Source organism: Anabas testudineus, chromosome 11 (assembly GCF_900324465.2).
Source record: "Anabas testudineus chromosome 11, fAnaTes1.2, whole genome shotgun sequence".
NCBI classification, from domain to species: Eukaryota; Metazoa; Chordata; class Actinopteri; order Anabantiformes; family Anabantidae; genus Anabas; species Anabas testudineus.
Genome location: NC_046620.1, coordinates 12,445,856 through 12,459,204, shown reverse-complemented (window position 1 = coordinate 12,459,204; position 13,349 = coordinate 12,445,856). Strand labels below are relative to the sequence as shown.

The following is a 13,349-nucleotide window of genomic DNA, read 5'->3' as shown; positions in this document are numbered from 1 at the left end:
AATTCTGCTTCTTGTTTTTTTGGTAATTGCCCACAGAATCGCAATGACATTAAGAATGGCTCAATCCTGCGCCTGACCACCTCTCCTGTAAGTTTGTGTGTTTTCAAGTACATAAGAAAACCTGAGAAATAATCTGATGCACATTTTATTTATATCAGTATCTGTGTATGTTCTGTGTCTTTCTGCCATTATTTTCCCACTTCCCCTTCTCTTCCCCCTCCAGTACCAGACAGCGGTCCAGCTACACGAGCGGATCCAGTCGTCCAGCATGGATGCCAAACTGGAGGCTCTGAAGGACCTGGCCAACGCATCGCGGGACATCACCTTTGCTCAGGAGTTCATCAACCTGGACGGCATCTCTTTGCTTACTCAGATGGTGGAGAGTGGGACTGAGTAAGTTAGCTGTCCTTCTCTTTTCCTGTCTTGGAGTTCCTCCGTCAATGAAGTGCTTTCTCCCCTGAGACAGTTTCTCATTCATATTTGTGTGATCGCTGTGATGATTTAAATAAACCCACAATGCTGTTGATTTCACAAACGTCTCATGCAGCTTCAGCAGATCTTGGCAGTAGCTGTGTACAGTGACCCATCTTAACTCAACCTAAGTCGTATATAATTTTTCATAATCAGACTGAGCTTTAAACGTAATCTACTGACACAGATCTGAGATCAGGGAGAGTCCAGGAGCTATTTGAAGTTGCACTGTGCGTTCAGGTTGAAAGCAGCTGACTGATGCGCTCTTTTAGCAGCTGCTTAAATTAAATCAGTTTACGAAGCCGGATTCATGCCTTTGCATCAGTTCTTATAACTGGTTCCCTGTGTATGCTTTTGGTATATGAATTGAAATGTAATTCAGCATACGGCAGGATTTCATGTCACCACAGCAACACTAGATACAATGCGTTGTTAACAGGCTGTTTCTCCGAATTTCCAAGCAGCACTGAGCCAGTTATGGTGACGGCTTTAAAGGCAACATCCTCTAAAGGTTTCGTTCAGGTCGGTTTCTGAAAAACCTATTTCTATTAGTATGTAATACATGCCCATGGGCCTCATTATTTACTACAATAGTGATAATATTACACATGACTGAGAGGAGTCTCTGGTCTCTCTTCTAACTGTTCAGCACAGCCAAATCACAGTTTGTGTGCATGCGTGTGAATTTCTCAGCCGTGATGCCAGAGGGGATGCCAGTGTATGTTCGTGTCTGTGTGTGTGTGTGTGCATGCCTGTAGCACACTGTGTAAGGCGCGGGCCAGCCAGAGTAAAAACCCAGAGGAGAACAGCAGTAGGATTGCACACACATGCACATGCATGTATGGTACAAACTGGCAGGGAGTGTTACAGCAGCCATCCGTCCAGGACGTGCTCATTTTCTGCCTCATGCAATTCTCATTATTTATCTCTTTTACCCGGTGTAAGAAATGATGGATTGCAGGATTGTTTAATTGCATAAGTAGTTTGTTCCAAAGAGACACCCTCATAAAAATAAACAAAATGATCTCTCTTTTCATGCCCCTGGCTGATTTTTATGTAGATAGTGTCAAAATTTAGCCTCAGTTCTGCTCAACAGAAACCAAATTCCCATAACACCTTAGCGCTACACTAACTTCAATTTTTGACAGACACTTGTTGAAGCCTCATCTTCACCTATCTTTGCATATAACGTTCAAATTAGCATATATTCGACCCTGTTTGATCTTTGCTGCGCCGGGCCATCAAGGCAGCACTGATGTTGACTCCACTCTGATCCTCGCTCTTTCATTAAGTATGTTTTATGTAAATTACCATCACATCGGTTATTCAGGACTGAAGAGTTTGAAAGTGGCCTGTGTGTGTGCGCGCGCGCGCGCGCATGTGTGTGTGTGTGTGTGGAGGAGAGTGTAAGTGGCTCGGCTGCATTTTCATCTCAACAGTAGGAGCTTATGAAACAGACACACAGAGAGGTATCAGTGTCTGACACGCACACAGACACACACAGTCATTAGTGGGCCTGCCAACCAAGTTGGTGAACTGTAATTATTCAAGAGGCTCAGGGCTGGAGACTCTCAGGCAGGGCGGTGCTGTGATCTAATGCCTCTGCCAGAGATGTTGTACTGTATTCATGTGGAAATGCAGCCTGCTGCTGCTATTGTCCTAACGAGCTGGGTCAGTCAAAGGCAGGTGTCTCCCTCTACTGACTCCAACATGGAACAACTGCGTCCTAGTGTTTTGACACAGCAGCTGTTCAAAATGTACAGTTTAACTTCAACCAGCTTGGAGGTGCAATTTCTTTATAAAATGTAAAGAAGGAGGTTAAATGTTTATTTTAAAGGATCATTTAGACCAAATTTACTTAACCTCTAGAGTAAAGGGATTTCATCAGACCCGTTTCCTGCTTAAAAAACAGCTCAGGGACACTATAGTTTGAGTATTATATAATAGTAACATTGAAATATTGTGGTGCAACCATATGTGAAAGAAGAAAGTAGAGTTTCCTAAATGTACAAACTTTTTTGTTCATTCATAATTACTTTTATTCATATTCTTGTTAACATTCACATTTAGTCATTTGGCAGAGACTTTTACTTTTACAAAGGCAGGCAGGGTAAGTGTAAGGCGGTCTTGCCTAAGGACCCCTACTGGAGGTAGGCCACAGCTGGAAATCGAATCCTAGTCTCCCACATGGTGATCTTACCACTACACTATCCAGCCGCTTAAATTAAAGTGTTGTGTTTATGTGCATTGTTATCTCGATCTTCCTGATTTAACAAAAGGTTTGTAACAGATTTTTCACTGTTTTCTTTTCCATGTATGAAAGTGTATGTTGAATGTTCAATCAAATTTGCCTTAGAGAAGATGAGACTTCCCTAAAGTTTTTACACTTCAGCCCTTATTGTGATGTGTGCTGTTGCCTGCTCTGTGCTGGCTAAGACTTTAGGTTTGGTTGTTTTGTTTCCCACCTGTGACACCAAAGTTTCTCAAATCTTTGCAGGCGCTATCAGAAACTACAGAAGATAATGAAGCCCTGGTAAGCCCCTCCCCTTCCCCACCGGCGGGGTAACGTCATTGGCTCTGTGCTCTTCCTAACTTGCTGGCCGAGTCTGCATGATTAAGACTCTGGCCCCAATGCCTTATGGAAAATAATATGCGTAACACAGCAACATGCAGGCTTCCCTTTTAATGGAAATGTCTCACTTTTTTGCATGTGGTTTTGGGGAACAGATCAAAATACTTTTCAATTCTTATGCACCTATAACTGAAAGAAGACCAAGATTTATTGTCAATACTCACACTCTGAGAACAAATTAACAGCTATGTTTGCAATTGAATTGAACACCTACTCAGAATGAAATCTTGGTGTTCTTTACAAATGGTGCCGCTCACGTCGAGGGGATATTGTCTGGGTCTCTCTAGCTAAAAGATTCACTTTCTCTTCAGCATTATTAACTGATAGCCTCTATCACCTGAAGAATGTCATCCATCCACCCATTACTATCTGCTACAAAAAAAAAGATGAACACTAATGTCATTGTGACTTTTCCATGTAGTGTCAAGTAGTTGGCGAGAGTACGTTATCTAAATGGCCAGTCCCATCTACAAGGACCTCTTCGTACTTCAGCTGTGAATTGCTACACGTCCATTTGACTATTTAATAATCCCATGCAGCAATACTGACCCATAATGATCTCATGATCTACTGTCTGTATAGAAATATCTCTATTCTGAAAGTCTATAGTCTATAGTTACTTGTCATTTTGGATTTTCTTCGGTGATGTTGGTCTTAGACGCAACTCACTCATGTTTAAACAGGCTTTTCAGCTTTGTCAGTTTTTTAAAGTGTAAATAGCTAAAAGATACAAAGAGTAACGTGATAGTTTAGATTTCATTAAGTACTTTCTATTTGAGTAATTCATAAGTTAAAATGAACAACTAAACAGTAAGAAAGATGCTTAGAATACAGTTACTGTGGCTACAGGATAGTTTTGGTGTTTGACCACTAGAGATCAGTATAGTAACATCTATTCACAAGCTATAATGCAGAAAGTCTCGGCTATAACAGCTGTATAATGTGTTCCCTGCTTTTGGCCTCCCATGACTCTCGCAGAGTGATTTATTTTTCCTGATATTTGTGTAACTGCATGACTTCACTCAATAATGTAGCTTTCTGGCTCTGATCGAACTCTGCGCTGTGCTGCCCTGCTCCTGCTGGTTTTCTGATGGCCCCTGCTGTTTCCTAAAGGCCAGTCTGTCTTCCTCTCTCCCTGACTCTGTGTTTTTCTGTCTTCAGCGAGTATGGTTGCAGCATTGAACCTATGTTCTGTCCTCTTTCCTCCTCTCCATTACCTCTGTCCTCTGTCTCTGCTGACCACTCATTCCTCATTACGTTCCAAGCCATCTGGGCTTTGCAGCTTTACACTGCTCCAAGCCATCTGCGAGAGAGAAGATTCCTATGGTTTTGTGCGTCTGTGTGTGTGTGCTGTCTTGTAGTTTTGGCGACCTATTGTCCTTCACTCTGACGGCCTTCGTGGAGTTGATGGACCACGGCATTGTCTCCTGGGACACTTTCTCCGTGGCCTTCATTAAGAAGGTCAGCCAAGAACATGATGCATTTAACAGGGCTAGAATTTAACAGGACACTAGTGCTGCTGTCATAGTTTTCAACACTCACATATTGGTTTTGATGCAGTGTGACTTTGTAAGCTGTGTAAATATGTCATAGTTTGACATCAAAATGCGTATAGGACAATGTAGGGAAAAGGTGTTTAGTGCTACATTTAGTCATCTCTGTATCTCTACGTTTTATAACCAGTCATTTAACATGTGTTGCAAGTTCCTTAATCACTCCTGCCCTGTCTGTCTCGCAGATAGCCAGTTACGTGAATAAATCGGCGATGGACACAGCTGTGTTGCAGCGCTCCCTGGCTATCCTGGAGTCCATGGTGCTCAACAGTCAGGATCTGTACCACAAGGTGGCGCAAGAGATCACCATTGGACAGCTTATCCCTCATCTTCAGGGGTAAGAGGAAGAATCTGTAGCTTTAGGGTGTAAACGTTCATTAATTCGATTTTTTTAAACAGTCAGTATCTGTTGCCTGCTGATAATTAATTCTTATCAAACTAGTCTTATTGCAGTGTTTAATATATTAATTTGGGTTATTTTCTGCCCCCAGGACTGATCAAGACATACAGACCTACACTATTGCTGTCATCAACGCTCTCTTCCTCAAAGCTCCAGAGGAGAAGAGACAGGTGAGTTGGCAGTAAGAACACACATGAGGCTCTCAGCTGATTATACCCAGTCATATTTCACGAAGCAGTGAGCTTTACATGTATGTGTGTGTGTGTACTTTGGTGTCTAAGAATCATCTGCAGTGTAGTGCCACAATAAACTCTTGTAATGGCAAAAGCACCCTAATCGTCTTTTTTTTGTTTAACCATGTACTTTCTCCACTCATCTCTTCACTCTTTCACCGATGTCACAGTTTGCCCCACAGTCACATTATCCCCTGCATCAGCACCACAGGGCCGCGCGATGTGCTTTGACATTAATAATGAACAATGCTAACTCACAGCTTTTCTCCCATGCAGCATCCAAAGTTCAAGACACAATATGCAGCAAGTTTGCAGCATTCGAATTCGAAAGACATTCAGATGCTGCGGTGCTTCTTTAAATAATGCAAAATTAGCAAGTTTTGATCCTTTCACAGGTTTCTGCTCAAAGGATTAATGTGGCTGGTTGGCAGAAATGTTAAGCAACTGTTTTAGAACAATGTCTCGTCTCCTCCTGCTTAGACACAGACATGCAGTGAGGTAAATTTATAGCAGCCCATTTATTGCTACAGAGAGGCTGTTTCACTATATGTTAATATTATTCTTTTATACACAGTTACTACAGAGATAAACATTATAATATGACACTAACTAGTTCTCAGTTTTCACTGTGTGTTTCTTAACGATAAGATGACAGTGTGTGTTGTGTACAGTGTGTGTTTTATTTTAAGGACTCGACTCCATCAGTAAAGTCTCTGACCATTCTGCTGACTCTGTCGTCTGCCCCCTCTCCTTCCGCCAGCTGCAGCACTGACAGAAAATGAATTTTTAATCTCCTCTCAGTCGTTTTTTTTTTTTTTTTTCACATTCACTCATTCACCCTCTCTGTCTCTTTGTCTCTGACTTTGTTTCCTCACTGCACACGATATGGTAGTTTGATGAGCACATTGTGGACATCCTAAATTGTCCCCTGACAGTAAGTGCACCCTTGATTAGCACACTTTGTAGTTTGCACTGTAGAAGACATTAGTTTAGTATCCCTTTTTAAATTCTTTTCTGGGTTGGCTTTATTTCTTACCGCCTGTCACTGCATACAGTGCAGTGTGTCATGGCCGTTTTCTTTTTGGTTTTCCCATTAATTTCTCATTTCAACACGTAGAAGCCTGAGAAAAGACGCTTTTGATGACTGACTGTTTCTCAATTTGTCTCCTTCTCGCTCTCTCTGCTTTTCCTAAATTCCTTCTCTTTCTATCTCTGTGTCTCTCCCTTATTCTCCCTCTATAGGAGATGGCCCATATTCTTGCCCAGAAACAGCTGCGCTCCATCATTCTCAGTGTAAGTCTAGAAATACAGTGTCCTCCTCTTTGCACCTCCACTGTGTCCTCTGTCTTTCTTATTCTATCATTACTCCTTACTCTCCTTACATCTGTGCCTCTTCACCAGTGTGATATCAGAGGGGATGATGACACCTGCTACTTCTGTCTCGGTCTCACCTCCCTGATTATTATGTACTTTACTCATTTTCTCACACCTGTTCCTTGTCTCTTTTTCATCCTGTCCCTTGTGAAATCTAATCTCTTTCTCTTCTGCTCCTTCATCTGACTTCTGCTTTCTAATTCTCATCATTTTTTCCCAAATCCTCTTATACTCCTTTTGTTATCTCTTGCCGTCTTCCTCCAAAATCCATATCTCACTTGACCCTAAAACTGTCCTCTGTCCATCCCTTCTCTTTGCACCTCTAATATCCCTCACACGTTACTGTGCCTCCCCTTGTCTTATCCTTACCTCCCTCCTCTGTTTGACCTTCATACCACGTAGAATGTGATCCGGAGCCCCACACCAGTCAACGAAGAGATGGCCCACCAGCTGTATGTGCTGCAGGTGCTCAACTTCAACCTGCTTGAGGACCGCATGATGACTAAGATGGATCCCCAGGATCAGGTGGGTGCTGTGATGGTGCAGTAACTCAAAGGATGCGTGGATGAGGGGATGGATGAATGGGGGAGATGGGGTAAAGGTAAAAAATATTATCAAAGTCAAAACACTGGAAAGTTTTTTTTATATATAATATGTAATATGGTGAGTAACAACCTTGAAAATAAAACTTTAAATATTTTATGTTTCTGTTAAACCATCTGTAAGACCCAAACCAACAATACAGAAGTCCACCTCTCAAGATTATGTGATTACTCCAGCCTGTCGGCTCAAATAAACCTTTCGAACCAAGTCTAACCGACATTACAACAAGTTCCCTCAGGCCCAGCATGTGTTCAAAGAACAATTCCCAAGAAAGTCTTTTCAGAAATAAAAAAACAGACAGAGGTTACATGTCATGCAACATGTCAGGCAACCCTTACCAGCACAGCCGAGCTGGTACAGCTGCCAGCAGTAAATAATCCTTCATCTTTTATCCACCAGCGTCTGTGCAGTTTGGACTAGATCTGACCAAGTTTCAAACCAGTTATTGTACTGTAGGTTTGGCCAAGTAATGAAAACATTAGAGAGAAATGGCTGCTCGCCAGATTGCCTTGGGCACTGAAAGACCCCAGACAATGGAGATGTGGCTGAGAGCATTACTTACATATAAAAATGGTGAATGGAAACAAAGACGGATAGATTTCCAAGCAGCACTTTAATATTCTTCTCTGCATGTGCAGGCTCAGAGGGACATCATCTTTGAGCTGCGGAGAATTGCCTTTGATGCGGAGTGTGAGCCCAACAACAGTGGCAGCATCGAGAAGCGCAAGTCCATGTACACGCGTGACTACAAGAAGCTCGGCTTTATCGTAAGTAGCATTAGCATCAGGTGTTTTATTGGGCCTCATAAACCTGTCTTTCCTGTGGACAAACCTACTGCTACTAAGCATACGCAGGGCTCAAGACTGGGATGAGAAAGTCAAACAGAGGACGGTCTGTCCACAAGCGGCTGCTGCTAATTGGACACGATTGTCTTGTGCTTCAGACTTTGCAGATCAAAGCGTGTTCGTATGTGTGTAGGCATAGCAAGATTGTTAAAGTGTGGTTTTTCCATTGTGTTGATGACCATAGTTTTCACTTACCCATCTTATTATACTGCATTTCCTCCTCAGGCTTTTGAATCTTTTATCTCTCACACTCTCTCTTGCTTTACTTTGTTCTCATTTTTTTGATCTTCTTTGGAGCATTTTGTGTTTTTGCACTGCAAGTGTGACTTGTATTATATGCAGAGGTCTATCTATAGCATAAGAACTTGATGGCTCGGTGTAAGCCCAGAGCTGTTTCGGGGCCCTTCCCTTCCACACTCCCCCTGCAGTGTGCGCAATAAAGATAAGCCTCGTCTCCACTAGTGTGGAGAAAAACTACCCTAAAATCCTTACTCTGCTTTCCATGCTTGACAGTTTCAGACACAGACGCACAACTGTACTGTGCACACATTCAGAAGGCTTATTTCTCTAGATAGACCTTATCTTACTACTACTATGATAATTAGTTTACCTTTTTAATACTTTCTTTAAGTAGAGTTTGTTAAATTTGCAATATTTTTGCACATGTCCACATGTATATGTTTAAGATTTGCCTGCTTTTGTTTTAAACCTTTCAGGCAGAAAAACAAGTGACGAGCCCGATTTCTGTGTCCTTCGCTCCTCTTTCATCCTCCTGCTTTCCTTACTCCTCTTCCTGTCGTTTTCCTCTTCAACATCCTGTCTCACTTTTTAAACTGAGGATGACCTTACAGCTGTGTGTGTGTTTGTGTTTGTGTGTGTGTGTGTGTGTGTGTGTGTGTGTGTGTGTGTGTGTGTGTGTGTGTGTGTGTGTATTATTGCCTATAATCATTAGTCAACTGAATTTTAACCATATCTGGGGAGGATGAATCATGACACACTATGAGCAGTATTTATCTGCATATCTCATACAATATTTAGCTGTTATGAGAGATAATAGAGGATAGAGAGGCTGGTTTATTATTGAAAAGATTTGTGTTTGGTGCTTGACATTTTGTGTATTGGTGGTTTAGCATAAATTATAAATCATTTACTTCACATTTTGCGAAAGCACAAGTTTTATTTTATTATTTAAATGTTGTACCTACCATGCAGCCAATGTTTTCTATTTATTTTGCTAAATTTTTAAAAACAGTTTTATAAAACTTTTTATTAAATAAGAAACACACTCAATGACATGTTTTTTTTATAAGACATAAGAGAATTGTCAGCTACTACAGTTTTTCTTGAACCTACATAAAACATCACAGTGAAAACAATTGTCGGTAACTTGAGCATTGCAGAGAGAGAGAAAAATAAAGACTCAGATTGAGCATAGAAGACGAGCTGTGTTCAATCTGAAAGCTGCCTATATGGTATTCTATTAAATGAAAGGTCCAGAAACATGGTGTATTTTATTCTGAACAATTAAAACAAAATAATTTGCCAACCTAAAAAAAGTTCTGTTACTAAAAAATTTAGTAAAGTTTCTGTATTTTTGTTTTGTACTTGCCTGTCAGGGTTTTAGTGGGAGAGGCTATTGTTACCTGCTTAAAGCAAGGCCACTGTCAATAAAGTCAAATGATACAGTCCTGATAAAGACTTCAGTTTGTGCTGGATAAAAAAAGAGCACCTTGAGTGGATTACACATGAAATAATAAAGGTTAAAGAAAATATATCTCCTATCCCTCTCAGAACCACGTGAATCCAGCTGTGGATTTCACCCAGATTCCTCCAGGCATGCTGGCTCTGGATAACATGTTGTACTTTGCCAGACACCACCAGGACGCCTACGTCAGGGTAAGGATGCACATACACATTCTTGTGCAGTTATTTCTCATGTAGATACACACACATACAGTGATATGTGTGAGGTTATGTTTCTCATCATCACCTCTGCTTCCTGCCAAAACGTCCACCCTCCGGCTCATTCGCTTGTTGTTTGTAGTTTCTGGTTCGTAATGTAACCCTAACCCTAAAGTTGCATTTTAAGAGGACTAACAGATTAATACTGAACAATGCAACTCAAATGTAATGATTGTGATATGATTTTATTCACTGGCTTTAGTCATCAGTGTGTTTTAGCAGTCTCCTAAAAATCTAGTTTCTTTTCAACTACACTGCAATCACAAATCATTTTTTGTACACAAATTGTTTGTTATAGGCGCTCGTATCACTGGCCTAATGTCAAACTCACACCAGACTGCACAATACATGTCCTCCATCCACCCCTATGTCCTCAATGTGACTCACTTTCTGTACAAAAATGTATTGATTCATTCAAAAACAACGTTGCATTACAACATAATTATTATATTATTACATTCACCACTAAAACATAATTGCATGTTGCAGTTTAGTTGCACTGGAACATAATTTTCAAGAGACGGGGCTGGCTTCAGCTGAATCAGGTTAGTTATGGCAGCTATATTGGCGTGTCTCTGGACTTAAAAGTGAGAAAGGGGACGTCTTAGCCACAACTCAGCCCTTATCAGCCGACCAGAGACGAAAAAACATTGCCTTCAATTTCCTAAATTAAACTGTCAGCAGTTAAAATGACTGGAGTCTTGATGGCCTCATTTATGGCACACTGCCACAATCCACATAATGAGAGTGAATTCCTTGATGTTGAGGTTTGGATTTAAAACGGATAGTTTAGACGGTCAGGAAAGGACAAATAACACTTTTGACCATAATGGAAAAGCTTATGGCAGAAATAACTTTAAATACGGCACGAAAAAAAGTGCTAATCTATATCAAATAATCAAATATTTGATATTTGTTTGCATTATTTGTGTTTGCGTTTCTAGATCGTCCTGGAGAACAGCAGTCGGGAAGACAAGCACGAGTGTCCATTTGGCCGCAGCAGCATCGAACTGACCAAGATGCTCTGTGAGATTCTGAAAGTGGGCGAGCTTCGTAAGTCTACGTCTACAACCACATACGCACGTTCCCACACATCTGTGTAGTGCAGACTGTAGTTGTTCTTGATCTCCTTTCCCTTCTTTTGGCCACATTAACTACAGCGTGAGCATATACACTCACTGCTCACTTTATTAGGTACACTTGTACAATCATGACGGAGCTCCTGTATTGGATTGCATTAGATTGTACAGGTGTACTTAAAAACGGCCAGTGAGTATATACAGTAGGACAAATAACTCAGAGAGTGCTTTACCCACAGACGGGCACACTGTTATGTGTACAAAAATAGACAGACCCACAGCCTCACAAGTACACACATTCCCTCCCTGTTACGATGAAAGCAGCCATTATGCTCAGTAATTGTGCTGCCGGGAGTTCATTATTTAGTGATGTACTTCGCCCCCATTGAGCCCCTTTCAGCCTAATATACCGCCTCTGGGAGGCACACTGCGCACAGAAAGAGATGCTGTGCCCACGTCCACTCCAAATTGATGTGCCCTTTTCATTTGTCTTTACTTGCTTAAATGGGCGAGTTGGTCTCGGTTCCGCTCCAGACTGACCCCTGCTGCTCCCTGTAGGGAGGGAAACAGCATTTTTAGCTCAGTTTTAAACCGATGTGCCCTTTTCATTTGCTCATGTCTTTTTTTTCCTCGAGGATTTAGACTTAGCTGCATTGCAGGGTTCTTCAGTCTTGTCTGCAAATGGCAGGAAGAATATTGGGCTTTAAACCATGGAGGAATAGTGTCTACTATGGTCCATTTATCTGTTCTTAACATTACTGGGGAAAAAGTGCCAAGCTGTGTTTTATTACACATTTTAATGGTGGAATGAGTTTGTTTTTTTATCATACACTTCTAATTAAATTGTAATTTACTTCTCTTTTTGTTATTCTGCGCTTTTCTCTTATAAACTGTCTCTGTCACCTTCTTCTTCTTCTGCTACTGCAAAGTCAATTATTATTTCAACTAGCAGGATCCTGTCTACACTACGTTATTGCATAAAGGTTGTTACCAGACTGATGGCCCTGACATGTAGATATAGGGAGAATGAAAAGGGGATTCTAGCCCCCGTGAGCAGACGGTGAGGAGGACAGAGCAGCAACGCTGGTATCCCTCAGTGTGACGTGAACATACATAATGACCTTTAATTCTGACTTATCTCTATAATCGTGTGGCTCTTTCTATCCTATTTCTGTGTTTTTTTCCAGATCTAGTTGTGTGCGTGATTTATTTTTTTGAGCTTTATTTTTCAGTTTCTATTTAGTTTTTTGAATTCTTAATTCAGATATGCTCCACTCCCCATGCTCCTTTGACCTTCACTCTTAGGGGACTCTGACCTCATTCGTATCAAAATGCAGTTTTAAGGAACCACACTTGTCCAAAACAGGGAAATGTCTTTTTTCTCTATGGCTTATCTAAGCATGTAGTGGGAGCCTCATACAACACAGCTAAATTCCTAGGATGAATGCAAGGTCATCATTATGAATAAGCTTTTGTTTCTAAGTGGCTTACTCTTTCAAATAAATAGAGCTTACTCAGCTTACTCAGAAGCTTTGGAAAAAATAATGCGAGCCATCCCTTTGTGATCGTCTTGGGTTCCGTTTTTTTTTCTTACAGCAAACGGTGTTCTCTATTATTTTTATGAAGATAAAGATGCTGTATAGTTTTGACACTGTAATTTCCCTGCAGGACTGAATGCTGGTGTTGAATCATAGCAGTGACCTTCACTCACAGATGTGAGCCTTTCTCTTCCCAGTGGCTGTATAATGTCCTCTTTATCAAGGCTGTTAGCCAGGGAGAGTGAACCTAGTATTAATATTTATGCTGGAATATAGATATAGTAGTGTTTATGAGTGTATGTGTAAAATGGGGAAGGAAGCAGATAAGAATATGATTAGCAATAACCCCTCCAGGGAGTGACTTATCTGTCTAAATAATGCTACAGTGACAGCATGTACAAACCCCATTCCCAGAGAAGTTGGGACTTTTTTGACCAAATTGAATTAAATGTTAAAGTCTGTGATTTGTTAATTCACTTGAACCTTAATTTATCTGACAAAGGTCTGAAGATAATATTGCCATTCACCAACTGCATTGTATTTACTTAGGGTGAGTAAATTTAGAGTTTGACGCTGCAGTAGAGTCCAAACAAGTTGGGACACACCAATGTGTTATAGCCCCATCCTTTTAATTACGCTCTTTAATTGTTCGGGGACTG

The 13,349-nt window shown here is 41.0% G+C and overlaps 1 protein-coding gene across 3 annotated transcripts in view; it reads left to right on the top strand.

Annotated features, from left to right (window-relative positions):
* elmo1 (engulfment and cell motility 1 (ced-12 homolog, C. elegans)) overlaps positions 1-13,349 on the top strand; it is a 79,064-nt gene that overhangs the window by 31,872 nt on the left and 33,843 nt on the right. For all 3 annotated transcript variants that reach the window (XM_026347623.1, XM_026347621.1, XM_026347622.1), the window contains exons 5-15: positions 37-87; positions 224-393; positions 2,969-3,004; positions 4,465-4,564; positions 4,842-4,993; positions 5,148-5,226; positions 6,532-6,582; positions 7,066-7,188; positions 7,905-8,033; positions 9,903-10,007; positions 11,018-11,126. In XM_026347623.1, coding sequence (XP_026203408.1) covers positions 37-87; positions 224-393; positions 2,969-3,004; positions 4,465-4,564; positions 4,842-4,993; positions 5,148-5,226; positions 6,532-6,582; positions 7,066-7,188; positions 7,905-8,033; positions 9,903-10,007; positions 11,018-11,126 — 1,105 coding nt within the window. The remainder of the gene's footprint in view (positions 1-36; positions 88-223; positions 394-2,968; positions 3,005-4,464; positions 4,565-4,841; positions 4,994-5,147; positions 5,227-6,531; positions 6,583-7,065; positions 7,189-7,904; positions 8,034-9,902; positions 10,008-11,017; positions 11,127-13,349) is intronic.